Here is an 18,698-nt window from a genome sequence, read left to right as displayed (position 1 = left end):
CAAAGAAATGGCCTGTAAAAACCTGTGACTTTGTAACTTGCAAGCTATAGAATCTACAACAGTAGGAAGTTGTAGATGGTATGAAAACTGTATCTTTCAAAGGGGCAAGCTTTCAACTTGAGTGTTAATGTGGCTCTAAGGAGGTTAATACAAGGAAGGAGGATCCACAGAGCCATTAGAGGGCTCCTAATGCAATGAACCTACGTGTTCCCATCTGAAACCAGAACTGCGGCATCCCTGCACTGCCAGGACATGGTAACGCCATCATTCCAGTCCAGCATTGCTCTCAGCTACAAAGTGTTTTCTACTGTTTCTTTTCCCAATTGGGAGTCCTTCTACTATTTTATTTCTGATTTCACTGGCAAGTGCAGGAGGGACAGGGGTGGAACAGACAGGTGTTTGATTTTTAGGTTATCTGGCCTTGCAGAGCTCTCGGTGACTTAGGATCAATGCAACACATAGAAGGCTCTTATTTTCTTTTTGGTTTTTCTTTATAGGAAAGGAGGTCATGTTTTTGATAGGTTACACATGTGAATGCTAGAATAGCAGACACATGTCATTTCTTTTTTCCTTCCCAAGCCAAATGGTCACCAAGCCTGAGACTATTTCTCAATCTCTCTTGATGCCAAGTTACCCTGTCCATGGAATGTGGTCAACTGACTGCACTCATGGAATATAAATCGATATGAAGCATGCAGCAATGATCTAATTTGTTTAAAAGGAAATTCTCTGCCCTTAAGTTTACTTTCCATCACTTTTCTAGGCAAGAATACCTTCTTGACAGTGGTCTAGTTTTGATCACACAGATTAGGACAAAACTCTTTAAAGACTGGCCAAAGAAGAGAAAGATTCTGGGCTCCTGAGTGTCTTAGCTGCTTAGACACTGCTCAGTCCTTTCGTCTTATGATTCTTCAGTACAGTAATAGACTTAATCTATACCCTTGTATGTGGATCTTTCATAACTTCTCTGACCTCATCTCTTAGCAACCCGCCCACTCTAGTCATACTTAATTCCTTTCTATTTCCCAAACACAGCTGATGGCCCCCAAGTCCTCGTGTTCATTTTTCTCTGGCGCTCTCCTCCATCCAGCTATGGACATGACTCACTCTTTTACCTTCTCTTGGGCTAGACTTAAATACCAACTTCTCAACTAGGCCTGCCCTGGCCACATTATCTACCTGCTTCAGCCACACCCTATCTGTTCCTAAGCACTTATGTCCCTTTAAAATGTTGAAGACTTTACCCACTACCTTTTAAAAACTAGGTTGCTACATAGCCCAAGCTGGTCCTAAATTCACAATCTCTCTACTTCTTCCTCCAAATAATGCGGTTGTAAACATTAGCTATTAATTACCCTTTCTTATATCTTAAATATAAACCTCTGTAAAAGTAGGAAGTTCTGGTAACTCTATTTACTGGTTCATACTTGTATAGCCAGACACATGGGAGGAACTCAAATTTTAATTTTAGAGAATATTTAAGACATTAACATTAACTATTTCATAAATAGAAACCATTATTTTTCTTTTGTTTAAAATAAACCAATTTGGAGGAAGGTGATAAGATATGGATATGTTGAAGACAGGCACTGACAAATAAGTTACTTTATTAGTGTATGTTCAGAACCCCCATCTGCTCCAGTTCCTATACCCTACTATGCTTTTTGCTACATTGTTGCTGTCTCTGTCTTAAATCCTTTCCTTTTCATTGAGAAACCTTAAAGAGAAATATACATATATATGTACAAATGTAAATGATGCTTACAAAATCACTGTGACTTTCACAGTCACCCTCAAATGCACAGGTGTTTTTACTTTTATGAATTGTTTAGGAAAAAAATAACAAAAGAACTAAGGAAAAGGTAAAGGGTGAAAGAAGAAAGAAAACTGAGGATTCTCAGGGTTAGTGAGCATGATTGTGATTCTCTTGTCTTTTCCCATCTATGAAATGCTGCATGGCTCCATCAATCCTCGCTGGCTCTCTGCAAGAGGAATCAGACATTTTCTGTCATCTCCAGTCCACCCCTTGGTAGCAATCACTGATGGCTCAAAATTCCCAAAATGAAGCTGGAAGATTTTCCCCCACTTAAGGTGAAATCATACTTTTAAATGCTATTAACTCACTAAAAATCAAGATCAAAAACTTGTGTACTGTAAACCAAATTCAAAATGTATAAGTTCATTCTATGGACTAACATACTGACTTCTAATTTATTCAGATTTTTTACATGACTCACAAGAAAAATCCTGGTCTGTCCTTTCTCAAGAACTAACAAAACTGTCAGAAAAGACGTCTTTCCTTGTACCACAGTTATGTAACAGGGAATTCTCCATTGCAACCATTCTGCAGTCACAAGCCATGAGCTTCACTGCCTTTTCAATAGTCTAGGGCTGGCTCAGAGTTCATGGATTTAACTATGGCTTCTGACATTATCAGAATTAGCTGACTTATGTGAGACTAAATGGTTTACCCTTGTAGCCCTGGCAAAACAATATAAAACTCAATAATCTGGAGGCCAATCAAACAGAAATCCGTTCTGCTCCACTTCCTAAATCACCATCAGATAATTCAGCTAAGCTATCTACAAATCCCAATGCAGACATGGAGATGACTGATGCTCAGTGAGACATCAATGCTGAAAGGCCCATCCCTACCAAGCAAAGCTAATAAGCAGAGGAAAAATTACCTTGTAATACCTCAGGAAAAGTTAGTTTTCTCCAAAAGAAAAAAAAAATCAGTGATGAATCTGAAAGTCATCCTTGTTCTTTCTGAAATGCTGTGTCCAACATGGACACCACAACAAAAACTATCTTAGTGTGATTGAGGAACTGATTTCTTAATTAAATTTCAATCTAACACAGAAGCCATGTAAAATATTTCCCTACTAAGCACAGCTTTACTGTGCTGACAGAAGTACTATTTTAAATATTCTATGTAGAGCATTAAAAACATTAGTCCTGGGCATAGTGATGTACACCTTTAATCCCAACACTCAGGAGACAGGGCAGGAGATCTCTCAATTGAACTCAAACAGGACAGGACCTGAGGCAGGAGTTGATACAGAGACCATGGAAGGGTGCTGCTTACTGGCTTTCCATGAATTACTCAGCCTGCTTTCTTACAGAACCTGGGACAACCAGCTTAGGGATGACCACATCCACAATGGCCTGCGTCCTCCCTCATTAATCCCTAATTAAGAAATACCTTCTTATGAAGGCGTTGTTTTTTTCCTCCAATTAAGGTTTCCTCCTTAAGATAACTCTAACTTGTGCCAAGTTGACATAAAACTATCAATCACAATATGTCTTTTTAAAAATATTTAAAACTTTTGATTTATATGTATTTATGGGTATGTGTAGGGGTGCCCACAGGGGCCAGATTTCCTAGTGGCTGTGAGCTGCCTGATATGGGTGCTGGCAACCAAACACTAGTCCTCTGCAAGAATAGCAAGTATTCCTAACCACCAAGCCATCTCTCCAGAACTTATATTATTTCAAGTAGCATTTTGAACATTAATAAATTAATTTTACCTGTTTCCCCACTTTTTTCAGAATTTATATTTATTTAATCTTCAGGGGCACACAGTGACAGCATGCATGAGAAGGTCATAGCACAACTTGCAGGGGTAGATTCTTTCCTTTTACTGTGTGGGTTTTAGGTCAACAGATTAGGAGCAAGTATCTTCATCTGCTGAACCATCTCAACAGTCCTCAAAACTAATTTCATTTGTGTTTATGATACATGGTTACTAGAACATTTTAAATTACATGCCCTCACAAACTTCTACTGTACATCAGTCTATTCATACTAAGCTGTCTCTTTCAGTGGCTACTGTGTATACACAAACTGCCCCAGAAGTAGTATTAACATAGCACATGGTACTGCCATGCATAGCTTTTAAGGATACAAAGATAGCAACTGTCCATTAAAGCAGCTGAGACAGCTATTAGCAATAAATAAATGCCAAGGATGGACCTTGGAAAAATGCAAGAAATGCTCCTACATCATCCACACTGATCCTAAAATACCCTCAACTCAACAGTCCTCAGTGCTTTAGAATATCATAAATGTGGAAGCACCTGAAAGTACAAGGCAAGCTCAGAGTTCCCCAAGATGAACTGAGACCACAGAATGAACTGCTCTCACAGAAATCAAGAAGTACCCTTAACTCTTCTGCTGTAGGATAACAGACACCCTTGGGATGTTCTGTTTACTAAGGCAGATGGAAAAGTAGTTGAACAAATTAGAGATGCCATACTCCTTGTCAGCCAAGGAATATAGGGGCCACCTTCCGCTAAAGAGGGAGCTAACACCTTCTACTTATAATTTAGGAACTATAAGACAAATGGGATCAGAACCCGTAATAGTTACAGTTCAACAATGACACCCAAATGATATCACCTACAGAAAACAAACAAACAAACAAGCAAACAAGCAAACAACTTCTTAAAAGGCTCCTTGTTAGTATGTAGTATTCATTTTCTCATAAAACAAGAAACACTTCTCTGTGGCAGGATATTTTCCTGCCCATCATATTTGCAGTAAAGCTCTGTGACTGGGCAGTAGAAGAGGTAGGCGGAGTGAGGAGTTGGGAGAAGAAAAGAAGAGGTAGGAAAGAGAAAGAGGAGGAGAAGCAAGATGGAGGAAGATGTACGGGTCTCTAGCAGTAACTAAACATATCAGAAGGTTAGATATTGAGTAACAATTCTAATTGTGTGGGCATCTTGTATATTGAGTATTTGCTTGTATATTGAGTATGGATATATATATGTATATGTACCCATCCACTGGATAATCTTTAAGCTTTAAGAGTCTCATTTCTACTGGGTACTAGAATTGTTATATCTACTGCACGGGGGTGGTGGGTATTCCCTTGGTTTGGGGTATGGACTCCACATAGCTGATGGGCGGAGCTAGGGCCATGCCGTTTTATCCTACACCTCCTGCAACACTTTTCCCTCCAGTACTGTCTAAACGTTCATTTTTTTCCCTAGCTCAATACTGTTAAACATAGTTAAACATCACTTTAAGGAGCCATACTGCTATTAGATCTTCTTATTCACCATAGTAAGAGGCTCACATTATGACAGACATGGAAACTGATATCAAAGGAAAGAACAGCAGATTCATTCACTGTAATAGATAACTGGGGACGGAGATTAACATTTGGGAATTACAACCAACAATAGAAGACTATCTAAAATGCAGCTAAATTTAAGTATGTCAGTTAGAAATATGATAGAGATTTTTAAAATGAGGTTAGAATGGGGTTACCTCAATGCATATAATAGCAGTAAATATAAAAGCCATGTCAATTTCCTTGGGTTTCTCTAAAGAAATAAATAGGAGGCCTTAAATAGGAGGAAGCCAACAAGACTTCAGAATGCTGTTTCTTGTAACACTAAGTTCTTTTTAATAATCCTGTTTGTATCCCACCAGGAAGTAGAAAGATGGTCCTCATGGTGAAAGGAATGCTTAGCTTTCCTAAACTTCAATCTAAAGTCAGAACTCTACATTTACATAGCTGCTTAAGCTAATCCTGACCAAGACATAACCACAGTATTTATACTAAAGACAATCAGCTGGTGACATCTGGATTTTCAGGGTTTGTATCAAGTCTGCTATCGGGTGTAAATTCTAGTCATGTGATTAAGTATGCACTGGCTGGCTGATTGTGAATATCTGAGCAAGTCTTTATTTCTTAGGTTTATATGCAGTTCCTTTTCTGGGTGGCTGAGGCCATGACACCCTACCCATCTTTATTAGTTCTTGCTGGGTGACCCATGCTCAGTACTGGATCATAGCCTGCTCTAAATGGCCCAGCCACCTGGCAAGTACCAGCCTCTAAGGATCACCACCACCTAGAAAGCTTTTAACTCTTTACTCAGAATCATTTGCATGGACATACCCTCAACAGGAACGCCACTCACTGAAAAAAAGCGGCTCACCCGAGCTTATTTGAGTTGTCCCATTAAATAGAACAAGTTAAGCAGGGAAAATTGTCTATCTAGAATTATTTGCTGGCATTCCTCACTTCTCAAAGTAAACTCTAAATTTAGCATTTTACCAGGCACTTGCATACTGCATGAATTACACAAAATTAAAAATAGAGAATTAGACTCTCTTCTTTGGGAAAGGGAGCGAGGACAGACCTTTGAGAGGAAAGGGAAGAATAATTTGACAGACATATGTTTCTGGAAAGCTTTGTTCTCCATCGTTGGGTGATATCAAATAGAGAGCAAACCGCAGAGTGAAATAAAAGCAAATACAGGCACTTATGACTTGTGCAGCAACTCCTACGCTAGCCGCTTTAATTATGCTATTTGATTTATTTCTCCTATAAGTCTGAAAATTAAGTTTTCCAGGAACACAGAATGTTCCTGTAACTATTCCAAGCCCAAACAGAAAGGAATTAATGAAAAAAGACAAAGACTGTGTTCATCCCCACTGCCTGTATTTGCACTTACAATACTCTAAAATCCACACTCGTAAATAACAATTAATGATCATGAAGCCACAGATAAATGTGCCCACCAGAGGAAAAAACGGGAAGAAACACTAATGGGAAAAACTACACTTACTAAATTAACTATGTTCAGTCTCCCATGTACTCAACAGTATTTCCTATGAAAACTTTAAAGTGCTCACATCTACAGTTACAAACAACAGCATACTTTGAAGAGATTGTCCCTTCTGGTTTCTTTAAAGCTTGTGTTTATACAGCTGACTATTAAAAAGAAAATGTATCATTACCAATATTAGAACTGACATTTATATAGGTAGGCATTCTTTTTAAAAATCAACAAAAGGAACACTTTTTTGTTGATATTAGAAAACTGTCAATAGCATAAAAAAGGACAAATAAAAACCAGTAGGAAGCATTAGTTATCCTGAGAGTCTGTCCATGTTTCCTTCTGTACATGAGAATGGAGTGAACAATGAGCTTTTTATATGACAATGGAAAACCCTACTATCATTTGGATAATAACTATCATTTGGATAATAGGAACATGGGATTTATTAAAACCAGTTCATACAAACTTTTTAAGGATACATTAAAGTACAGAAATTCTAATCCAGCAACATGGCTGCTGTAGCAAGGGGTCACATCTAAAGGTATGATCTGGCCAGATTGCAATCACGCCCTGGATTACAGTCTGTCTGATTTGGCTGGAACACAGACATGCCCTTAGTACACACCTTTAATCCCTAACAGTGAAGGTAAGGTTAGTTTGTAGAAGGAAGCAGCCATGTTTGAAAGTGATGTCTAATAGAGGGGGGGCAAAGTGATACATCAGAGAAGATTTGTCAGAAGGGGATGTGCACAATTCACACAGGAACAGAGAGGAACCACAGGCTACTGAAGAGCAGTGAGGGAGAGAGAATTACCCTAACAGCACAGGACAGATGCTGTTCAATATGTCACTCCACTATAAACCTTTAAGACTTCAGAAGGACTGAAGTTACAAAAGTCTACAGATTCACAGTTCAATGATCTGTTTAACAGTGCTTGAAAGAAAACCAAATTGTTTTTTTTTTTGTTTTTTTTTTTTTGTTTTTTTTTTTTTTTTTATCTCAACAGAAAACAAGACTCAGAACCAGAGTAAAGAAAACTATTGTAAGAAATATTGTCTTCTTGACATCCTACACTTCCTTGTAGTTACTATTCCACGACCAACTTTGGTATCAGACCTGGATTCTAATTCGGACTTAAATCTGTTTTCTCAAGGGGAAATCATTTTCTAATGCCTATCTGAGAAACTAATGCTCACAAAGGAATGCACACAAAGCACTAAATGTGGTATTTGGTGTATGATACACAATAAATAGCTAACAGTGGAACTTTTATTATAATTTTTAAATATTGTTTGAGAAAACATCTACTCCAAACAATATAGATCAAGTAAAACTAGTTATAATTTTCAAGTATACAGCCTGACAATATCTTCACTTATAGGACACATGACTTTAAATGGAGAATGATTAAGTCCAATTAAAATCCAATGAAAATTTTTGAAAAGGCTGAGGGAAATAAACAACGGAAGATTTCAATTACAAACTTAAAGAATTTTTTTTAATTGCTTTCACTTCTAACATTTTCCCCTGCTCACCTGTATGAGGGCTATTTCAGAACTCTCCTACAAGCATTATATTACTATATGGCAAAGTAGTCATGAATTTTACATAAAGGATCTGGGGAAAGCCTGCATTCTAACTCTGTCCACCTGAATTGGGCACTCCTTTTATGTCTTAAAGCTAAGTAAGGATAAGGACAGTGTGAAAATCTGGAGCTGTCAATTCCATAAGATAAAAGGGACAGAGCACAAAGCTTCCATGGTCTTACCCCGGTGATGATCCCTGACTTTGTTCCTTAGACATGAAGAGGGAGTAACTTCCAAGTCTATAACTTACTGCCCCTTGTACACATCATGATCACGACGTGTGACCGTCACCAATGTTCTAACAATAATGAGGAATGATTCACTTGCTTTCTATAGTATAACCTGCAGATGATTCAATGGGGAACACCAGTTCTAGGGCAATCTAAACTAACTGTTGCTTAAAGATGTGAGTAAGACTTAACAGAAATGTTCTAAATGCCTACTGAGAACCCACTGCATTTGGTCAAACCCAGACTTCTATATTCACAAGATACTTTAGAAATAATTTCTGTATTATGGTTGGTGTGATAGAACTCTATAAAAATACACACTATAATTTTCTTAGAACTCTTTCTTGGTTGAGAGATAATTCACAAAGTTGGCTTCATAAAAACATGAACTGGGTAAGAATTTTATTTAAATAGGAGATACCCTTTAATGACACAGTATACCTGGCACCTTTGTATTTCTATATTTCTATTAAAGAAGTTAAATTTTACATTTAGTATACCCTCAATAACTGGACACATAGGTGCATGTTAAAAACTGAAAATCCTTAAAATATGCAACCACGGTAGAGGTGCCTAACTAAACTCTTGAAAACATGCAGCCTACAAACATGTACACTGTAACTTTTTTGAAATCTTCTGGATCCAGTAAGAATGCTCTCTGTATCACAACTCTGCATCTGGTTCCTACTCATTCCCTAACTTCTTCCTGACACTCAGAACAAACTGACCTACTCACTTTAAAGCTCTATGCTTTATCTCCACTCACTTAAACAAACACATGTACACATCACAAAGTTCACTAAGTAGTTTTTTTCCTCAATACCTCAATACAAAAACAAAGGAAGTCCTTGCCTTTTATATCTCCTAAACAATCTCTTGTGACCCCTGAGTCCCAAGGGGCTCTAGTTTATATAAACTAAAGTGAACATAAAAGACAACAGAAAACTAGAGAGTCACTAAAGATAGAACTAACTCTTACAGTTCCTTTCAGGACTGACTCCTGGCAAACAAAGTGTCCGTCTCTGTCACGTATTGAATGGTCCAATGCCTGCTCATTGTGTCTGAACATTAACTAATCTAAGCTCGCTCATAGTCCACTACTATTCTACTAGATATAGTACACAGAAATATGATATTAAAAAAAGACATCAATCTGTTTAGCTTGATCTTAAAGGATTTAAGTACTAGTAACTTTATTGTTGCTAGTCTATAATTAAACAAACAAAAATTATGTATTTATGTGGTAATTTTTGTCTGTGGTGGCCCTAAACATGTTTAAGTGAGGGGTGATCACAGCTAGATTACTGGGTTGCCAGCATTACTCCTACAGTTTACAGGTGGAGACACTGAGGGAGAGGTTAAATGGCTTCTTCAGACTACTACTAAGTTATGCTCTGGGTTCCAATCTTTCCACATTTACTCGTGAGCCTGCTGTATAACATAGATCTCTTATTTCATTTCAAAAAACATAAAAGTAGCTGACTATAACACTAAGAATTTGTAGATGGTGACCTTCTAATGGATTTTTCCCTACAAGAGACTGGTTTTTAAAGGAGAGCAAACATCTTTGAGAAATAGCAGTAATTTATTTGCATTTGAAAAAGCATTTAAAATGGAAACTATAGGAAAAGTTCATTTCATCACACATGCTAGCGCTTTTCAGAGAAATGTAGTTTAATAGCACTGGATTCTTCTACTTTTTACTTGTAAGTCACTTTGAACAAGAAACTACATCTTTTTTTCCCTGCTTTGGTATTTTTCTTCTTGAAACAGAAATAGAAAAAAATGTAAGTCCTACCTGGCATAGATAACACAAGGAAGAACTTATTGTTTGTAGGCTGCTGTGAGATTCCAGAATGAAATACATAATCCAGTTGGTCTTCAACCCTAAAATAAAGGCAAACTTTACTGAAAATAATTACCTCAGCAGATGCCTCCAGAATATGATACTACATCATTATTAACAGAAACATCAGTTTCATTTAAATTAGACTTAACTCAAAATGGAGGGATACTCCCAAATGTATTGTTCTTTTGCCCAAATCAAGATTGATACTTATTTCTCCGTTCTTCCTCAATGAGTAGGTATCCTACTCTTGTTAGTAGAAACTGTATGAATTTATTAAATAGAACAGGCTCAAAATGATATAACCAACCGTAATCGTGATAGAGCAAAAGACCAAATCAATACATTTTATATAGCAATTTTTGTTAGATTTCATTTCAGATTTGTTCCTGGACAACTGTTACTAAGTCTTTATAAATGGCCAGATTGTTTCTCACAACATGACTGGTACATGTAATTCTTAAAGATCCAATAAAGTGAACTGCCATTCTTTAGATAATTTCTGGTGAAGAAAGATGAAGAAACTGATTGCTCTGGAAGCTTCCCTAGGAATACGAGGCATACCCCTAGCTTATGTTGAAAGCAGAAGGGACAAGAGGTTGTTACAACTCTTTAGGGATGTAATAAAAAGTAAAACACGGACTGAATGAAGAGGCTCCAACCATACCAATAGGAAAAGGGAGTTTTATGGATTCAAAAACAAAACATCCACATTAAAGAACTGAAATCGGTTCGGTATGAAGGTTAGGAGCTACTGGACAGAAAGCAAGGGGAAGTACCAAAAGAGAGGTAAGAGATCGAGGGCCTCTGACGCAAAGCTGAACACAAACACAGAAAGAACACTAGAGCAAAGGGATGCTTGAGCCCAACAAAAACAAAACGAGCAAAAAGCCAAAAAGCCCACCCTCCCACAAGTCAGTAACTAACAAAAGAGCTAGAATGATGTGCCAAAGGGGGAAAAATTGTGCTAAAAGCGAGAAAACTGGTCAGCGAGGGCCGAGAGGTTATCGACTGGGGATGCACACTCGAGGGAAGCAACCAGCGTAGAGCTGGACCGACATCGAGGGACCACCGGGGCCGAAGGGCACACGGGCGCGGTGGAAGCGAATGAGGGTCGAAGGGCCAGGCGGCGACGATGGAGCGGGACGGAGAGCGGGCTGGACACCGGGCGCGACGTGCGGCAAGGGCCGGCCGGGAGTACCCGCCTGCGCGCCGCGCCCCTCGCGTCCCCGCCGACCTTCAGCGGGCCCAGGACCGGGCTCCGACTGAGGCCAGGGCGCCAGAGGCGGACGAGGCAAGGAGGCCGCTTCCTGTCCGGCCCCTCGGGGGAGATGGACCTGGCCCGGGTCGCGGGGCCGGGAGTCGCACGGGCAGCGAAGGGCTCACCTCTCAACCCGCACGGCCTCGGTTGGCGCCTGTATGAGGGAGGAGCTCGGCGTCCGGCTGGAAGGCGTCCTTACCCAGGTCCGCACCATCCCGCCCCGGGCCCGCTCACATCGCCATCGCAGCACCCGCAACCACCGCGAAGCCCGGAGCCGGTTCGTCACCGGCGCTCGGCTCCCGGCCCAGAGCTGCCGGCGAGCATGCGCAGTCGCCTGGTCCCGAGGGAGCCCGGCCGGGGAAAAGCTACCTGCGTTCAACAGGTCCCAGCCCGCGGCCCCGCCCCTTGGTGCTCTCCCCTCCCCCTCCCGCAACGTCCCGCCCTCTCCGAGGCGAGGACACGCCCCCTTAGGCTCCAAGTCCCGCCCCCCACCCCCCTATGAGCCACAACTGCTGCGGCCCCGCGGGCGCCAACCGAGATTTCAAGATTTGTTCTCCCTCTCCGGCTCGCCGCTCCCGAGTTCCCGCGAGAACGGGAGGCTTGCGTCAATAAAAAGCGCGAGCCCAGCCGGTGGTGGGAGGTCGGGGGTTGTGTGGACCGCTAGTCAGGAGTTGGACGGGCCCAAGAGGCACGAAAGGACAGTTGAAGACTGAGCTTTCCCTTGAAGTCATCCTTTCTCCCCCACTTCTCTCCTTCATGGCTAGAGCCGAGCCCTGCGCCTCTGTTAGGGCAGTGGGGTCGTGCTGTCCCCAGCAGTCGCTGATGGGGGCCCACAGTGGCCATGCGAGCATACTGATCCATTAGCTTCTTGATTGATGATATCTTAAGTAGACGCTTTCAGATCTTAAGTTCCATTAACTTTAGAAGCCCAAGTAAAATAGCCCTCCATTGATTAACTTCATTTTCTTCTTTCCCACTGTCCCACTAGAACATTTTTTAATTTATTTACTTTGCATCCTGCTCAATGCCCCCCTCCAGATCATCCCCTCCCACAATCCTTCCCCCACCCCCTCTATCCTCGAAACAGGTGGAGGCCTCCCTGGAGGTCCCCCCCCCACCCTAAAACATCTGGAGTCTGTGAGGCTAGGCACTTCCTCTCCTACTGAGGCAGGACAAGGCAGCCCAGCTAGTCAAACATATCCCACATAAAGAGAACAGCTTTTGGGATAGCAGCCTCCATCTCCCTCCAGTTGTTTGAGACCCACATGAAGACCAAGCTGCACATCGGCTACACATGTTGAAGGAAGGGGGGCTAGGTCCTTCCTGTGTATGCTCTTTGGTTGGTGTTTCAGAGCTCCAACGGTCCAGGCTTGTTGGTCCTCCTGTGGAGTTCCTATCCCCTTCAGGATTGCAATCTTTCCTCCTGTTCTTCCATAAGAGTCCCCAAGCTCCAACCTCTGTTTGGCTGCAGGTCTCTGCTTCTGTCTGAGTCATCTGTTGGGTGAAGCCTCTCAGAGGACAGCCATGCTAGACTCCTGTCGGCAAGCATAACAGACTATCCTTAATAGTGTCAGGGACTGGTGCTTGCCTGGGGATGGGTCTCAAGTTGGGCCACCAGCAGGGCATTTTATAGCTTGCTAAAGCTTCTGTGTGTGACTCAAGCAAAGTTGGGAATTTCGGCAACAGTAACACTTCAGTAACACTTTTACACGGCTCAAGATAAAATGAGTGGGGAGGAGAGACCACAGCTTGTGATAAAAATGAATTGGGAGGAGAGTGGTGTCTCTTAAATATAATGTAAGGGAACGTGATGCCACTGATAATGTGCTTTCAGATAGTTAAAAATGGCAAATATTGTGTGTATTTTGCTAGAATAAATATGAATGAAACCTTTCTGTCCACTTGGCAGTGGTGATGTGGCCTTGTACCTTAGGTCCTTTGAAACCAAGTGTTAAATGTGATTTAATCATTGGCTTTCCTTCAGTTTTTGGACAAAATTTAAACAGGATCGGGATGCCTGTGTTACCTTATGATAACATTTACATATTATCACTCTTGTCTTTTATAGACAGAGTCATACCTACTAAGATGGGTGTCCACAGTGCACAGTGGCAAGCTAATTTGGGAAGTTATATATCTTTAACAGCAAACCTGAGACTGAGGACAGTAAAGTTTAAGAATATGCACTTCCTTTAGGGATACAACAGCTATGGGTCCAAAGGGAAAATCCTCAATGTTGTGATGTTATTCCATGACTTAATGGCTGTGGTCTTTCTGTGAAAAAAAAAATGGTATAAGATAGTGACCATGCCAATCTTCCAGTTAAAAAGAAAGCACTCAACTGTGTTTCAAGGCTTTCAGCTGTAATTGCTACACTAGACAGGCTGAGGCTAGCCTGGGCTACAATGTGATAACTTGTCTCAGTAAGTATATGAGTGAATTTATTTTAAGCTAATAATGCTACTTGCATCTGGCTGTTGAACGAGATAGGTGAGGAGTGAGAAGACTTTGCTACTTGATCTTAGTGAATGTACTGAAGAAGAAGATTGGGATCTATAGAAAATAAAGGCAGTTTTATAATGCATGTGCATAGTCTTTAATAATATATTACCAAGGAAACCTTGATACTTCACAATTGAAACTGTGGAGTGCTTTTTACAATCCGGTATGAAAAGGTTCAAGCAGTTACTTCTGGATTGCAACTCAATTATTTGGGTTTTCTAAGTGACAAAGCATTCGCTGGGATCAGAAGTTGTCAGACAGGAGACGCCCCTCCCACCACCACACTTCTGAATCACTCCTGTAGAGTGTAATTATGTAGTATCGAGTGACAGCAATGACATGACTTCATGACTTATTCTCCTCTTCATGTGCCTAGAGCTCACTGTGGCGTTCTGGAATGTGGTATTTATGCTAATTGCCACCAGCTTTGCAATAGCAAATGAACCAGAGAGACTATCTCATAGGTCTTATGATTCAAGCCTTATTTCTAGACAGTTCCAACCATGAATCTGTGGCTCACATCAGACTGCTTTTCATAGGTAGCGTGATGAACCGCCTTCTTCACCATAGCTCAAACAGACTCCTGCCCACTTCCCCTTTCCCTTGGTGCAGAGATCTGACTCTCATCATCTAGGTTCTGGCTGCGTCTCCTCCGGATGCACTGACCAAGCCTAGAACTCCCCAGTCCTATTGAATGCTTTCGTGAGTCTCTTGTCTATTTCATTTCCATGTGCTGATTGCATTTCCAAATACTTCTCTATTTCAAAATGATATTCAATAACAAGGAAAAGTCAGACTTGGACAAAAAAGAACATTACTTCTAGTGAAACTAGACAGAGGGATTCAAAATATACTATTAACGGAAATGAAGTTTGTCAACTTTACATTATTTGATGCATGACAATATTTGTGAATATTATCTAAATAGTCATGCAACAAGTAATTTAAAGTTACTATTTAAACATTAACTTACTATAAATTAAAATCTGCCTGAAAGAAAACATTCTTGCCTGTATCAAATAAAACTATTGTAGTTGGTATGTGTATCAATTTTCATGTTTGTTTAACATCAAAATTCAGTGTTCTTGCCTTTTTCAGTTGTAGAGTTTTTTGAAGTTGTGTACTTTTCTGTCATTTCATAAATTCATTACTTAATTTAAAAAGTTGAAATGTGTTCTAAGATCTGTGACCTTATAAAATGTTTACAGCTTTCTGATCTATAAACTGAAGAGGCTGCTTCATGTGTGTGTTTGGAAAGCTTATTTTTGTAAAGAGCTTTTTACAAAAGAAAAGGCCCATACTTCTGAATATTTCTTTCCCAAAGTAGATAGAGTTTTTAGGACAATATTTATAACTGTTGCTTGCAGTCTCTTAAAAATGCATACAACTCTAAACTCAAATGTCCATATAGAATGCAAAATTAAACATTTAAAATTATTTTCTATAGAAAAGTTCCTTACAGTTCTAGGTTTTACATTGGAGCCACCATTATGAACACAGTAGCCAGAATGCCACAGCCATCAATCAAATCACACTGTTATACTCCAGCTATCACTGGCTTGATTTCCTTTGTTGCCAGCTACAAGTTTGTTTATCCTTATGGGTTTTGTTTTGGGTTTTTTTTTTTTTTTGTATTTTTGAAATGTATTATGAGTTGCCAAATTTATTATCTAGGGTGCAGAGAAAGAAAAACATACAGTATCATGAAAAACAGGAATTTAGTTTTTAAAATTTTCCAGTCAAATCCTAAAAGGCCCTGGCCATGCTTAGCTTCCATGTCGGTCAAAGTTCAGGGTGGCATGGCTGTTGAATAAAATTCAGTTATGTCTTGAAAGGCTATTTAAATTACTTTTCTAATTTATTCTGTCAAAAATGCAATTTGAACTAATCTAGGTCAGGAGCAAATTGTCAGCTTCTGGGTGATTCTATTTGTAGAAACATCTTGAAGAGGAAGTTTGCCACATGCTTGCTTTTGCAGGTTAAGAGAAAGTATTCTTGTTGATAAGCTTTCTTTTTTGTATCATCTCCAGAGAATATAAAACTAAGCAACTAGAGGTATGTGAGTGTGTGTGTGTGTGTGTACGTGCTACAGTATTCACCCTTAAACATAGAACTTGGGAATCAGAAGCAGGTAGATCTTTGTGAGTTCAGGGTCAGTATGGTCTACATAGTAGGTTCCAGACCAGCCAGATCTACATAGAGACCCTGTATTTAAAGAGGGGGTATGGGACAGAATTAACCATAATGAATTTGCTGTCCATTTAAAAGTGTTTTCCACTCCTTCCAATGTTGTTTTAAACACGATTCTATAAACACTACTGTTGTGACTTAGATGTATAGATAGGTCATTTTTACAGGTGCCAGGTTACCATATCTCTCTGTTTTACCGAATCAGTCCCAGAACTCCAATGTGCCACGGTAACTACAGGTAATAATAATTAATATGCTATAATAATAATTAATATACTAGAACCTTTCTGAGATTACATCATCAGTGTTTTCATCATATACAAAATATTCTATGTGAAATGCTGGATATGTAGATAACGTAGCCACAGTCATTTTACTATATGTTTAAATATCACATTTTATATCATGAATGTGTATGTGACTTTTGTATGTCAATCATACTCAAATAGAACTCCTTGCTTTTTTTCTTGATTTTATTCTCTGGGTCCCTCCAACCCTTTTTTGTGGCCCCTCCCTCTTGTTCCTTGTATTTACTATGAGTATCAGATTTATATCAACTCTGTCAAATAAATTAGGATTTTGTTTAGTTATATCACATAGTAAGTATATAAAATAATTTGCTGCTTTACCAGTATAGGTCTAATCATCTTTTATTTCTCTGTGCTATCATAACAGTTGTTCTTAGGTCTCCTTATATTTATTAGTTCAGACATAGAGCATACATTTATAAAGAGAATAGTCAAAATAAAAATTATGGCAAAAAGTTCTACACAGACAATAATCTGATTAATTTTTAATGAATACATTTATATATGTGTGTATATATATAGGTATCTGCACATTGAAAGCCCTCCAACCATCTGTGTCCAATCTGAAAACATTATTTTTTCTCATTATAACTTTTAACAACATCACTCACTACTGTGCCATTGAATCTTGATACTGCTTAGATTATAAATTTTACTGTTTTGATGGAATTCTTTATTTCTCATGGTTTTGAAATGTTGCTTTTGTACCATTTTTGAAACTTTTGTACTATTTTGTTTCAAGAATGGTAAACAACTGTGTCAAACAATTGTTGACGTCTGTATGTTTTTTCTATATGTACAAACCAAGCCGGTCATAAGTTTTTTATGCAGGGCACATGCTAGTAGTAATAATTTTCTTTTTAAAAAAAATGCTGTGGAGAGATGGCTCAGGGTTAGGAGCCTTTGTTGCTCTTAGGGAGGACCTGAGTTCAATTCTTAGCACCCACATGGTGTCCCAGCACCTCAGCCATCCATAACTCCAGTTTCAGGGGAATCTAATGCCTTCTTCTGACCTCTAACGGCACCAGGCATGTGCTTGATGCACATACAAATATTCAGGCAAATACCCATGCACATAAGAGAAATAAATCTTAAAAGAGTTACTGTATCTCCAACAAAATATACTTAACCAGTAGTTTTATCTCTTCTTGACAAATGCAATATGGTAATTCTTCAGAACAAATTATCTCCATCTAAGTTTTGGCTCAGCCCTGGGCAAAATCACAGTCTAAAAGCTTGGCTATAAGATGAAATATTGGCAACATTATAGAAATTTTGTGAGCATCATCATACACAGAACATACAAGTTGTCTTTGGCTTAACATTTATCATGCTAAAAGAATTCGATAGAAAATTAACTATCATTTGATTTTAGGAGAACCGTTTTTCCTAAAATAAATTTCCGTGTGTCTTGACCTTGAGGAAAGTCAACTATGTTTGAGTTTTTATAATTTAGCAGAGTCCTTACCTCTCAAGCAAGCAAGAATTTGTTATGATTTCTTCTGTATAATAGGGGAGGTACCTAATCTGTTGTTCCTCCCCAGCCCCACCCCACCCCACCCTCCACCCTGCTTCCAAGTTCTTCTCTGTATGCATGTTTGGTGGAAGAAGGGTGATGAAAAGTCTGCCACTCGGCATGCTTGCACAACCAGCTGCCAGAAAGAAAACGAGCCAGTGAGTCAAGCCTTTTTAGACAGAGAGGCGCGTGGTCACGGTGCTCACGTCACGGTACTCACGACTTGTCTACCAGGAGCGAAGGAACAGCTCATTTTTCAGTCTTGTTTCATTATAACCTGTCACTTTGGCTTTCTCACTTCCAGACTCTCAAAGTCAGGAGGCGGCTTTGTGCTTGTCAAGCCGTCACAGCTTCAGCAAGACTGAGGCAAGCCAACGTGACCTTTTATAATCTCGGGAGCCGATGTGGCACAAAAGAGAAACATACAAACAATGGTACTGTAGCAAACAACGTATCGTTCTGTGTGGGAGGCACTCAGCCTTTGAAGTGTTGGAAACCTGAAGACAGATTTTTCAGGATGTTCAGCCTGTAGCTGCAGCACCCAAGGCAGATTACTGGTTGCTCAAATATGAACATAAAAACACCTGACTCACCAAATTATTTCCTAGAATAGTTAGCTGGGTGGAGGCTCAGCAAGTTAATAACTAAACCCAACCCTCAAGTCTGTTGGCCAAGGGCACAT

General features: G+C 39.7%; 1 protein-coding gene across 2 annotated transcripts in view; it reads right to left on the bottom strand.

Annotated features, from left to right (window-relative positions):
• Positions 1-11,888, bottom strand: part of Fam135a (family with sequence similarity 135 member A) — a 78,869-nt gene extending 66,981 nt beyond the window's left edge. Inside the window, exon 1 of one of the 2 annotated variants that reach the window (XM_076915144.1) lies at positions 11,626-11,888. In XM_076915144.1, coding sequence (XP_076771259.1) covers positions 11,626-11,714 — 89 coding nt within the window. In that variant the 5' untranslated portion in view covers positions 11,715-11,888. The remainder of the gene's footprint in view (positions 1-11,625) is intronic. The other variant, XM_076915145.1, reaches the window with a different exon arrangement.
• Between the last annotated feature and the right edge of the window lie 6,810 nt (positions 11,889-18,698).

The sequence above is a fragment of the Arvicanthis niloticus genome, chromosome 17 (assembly GCF_011762505.2).
Source record: "Arvicanthis niloticus isolate mArvNil1 chromosome 17, mArvNil1.pat.X, whole genome shotgun sequence".
NCBI lineage: Eukaryota > Metazoa > Chordata > Mammalia > Rodentia > Muridae > Arvicanthis > Arvicanthis niloticus.
This window is presented reverse-complemented; position numbering and strand designations above follow the sequence as displayed.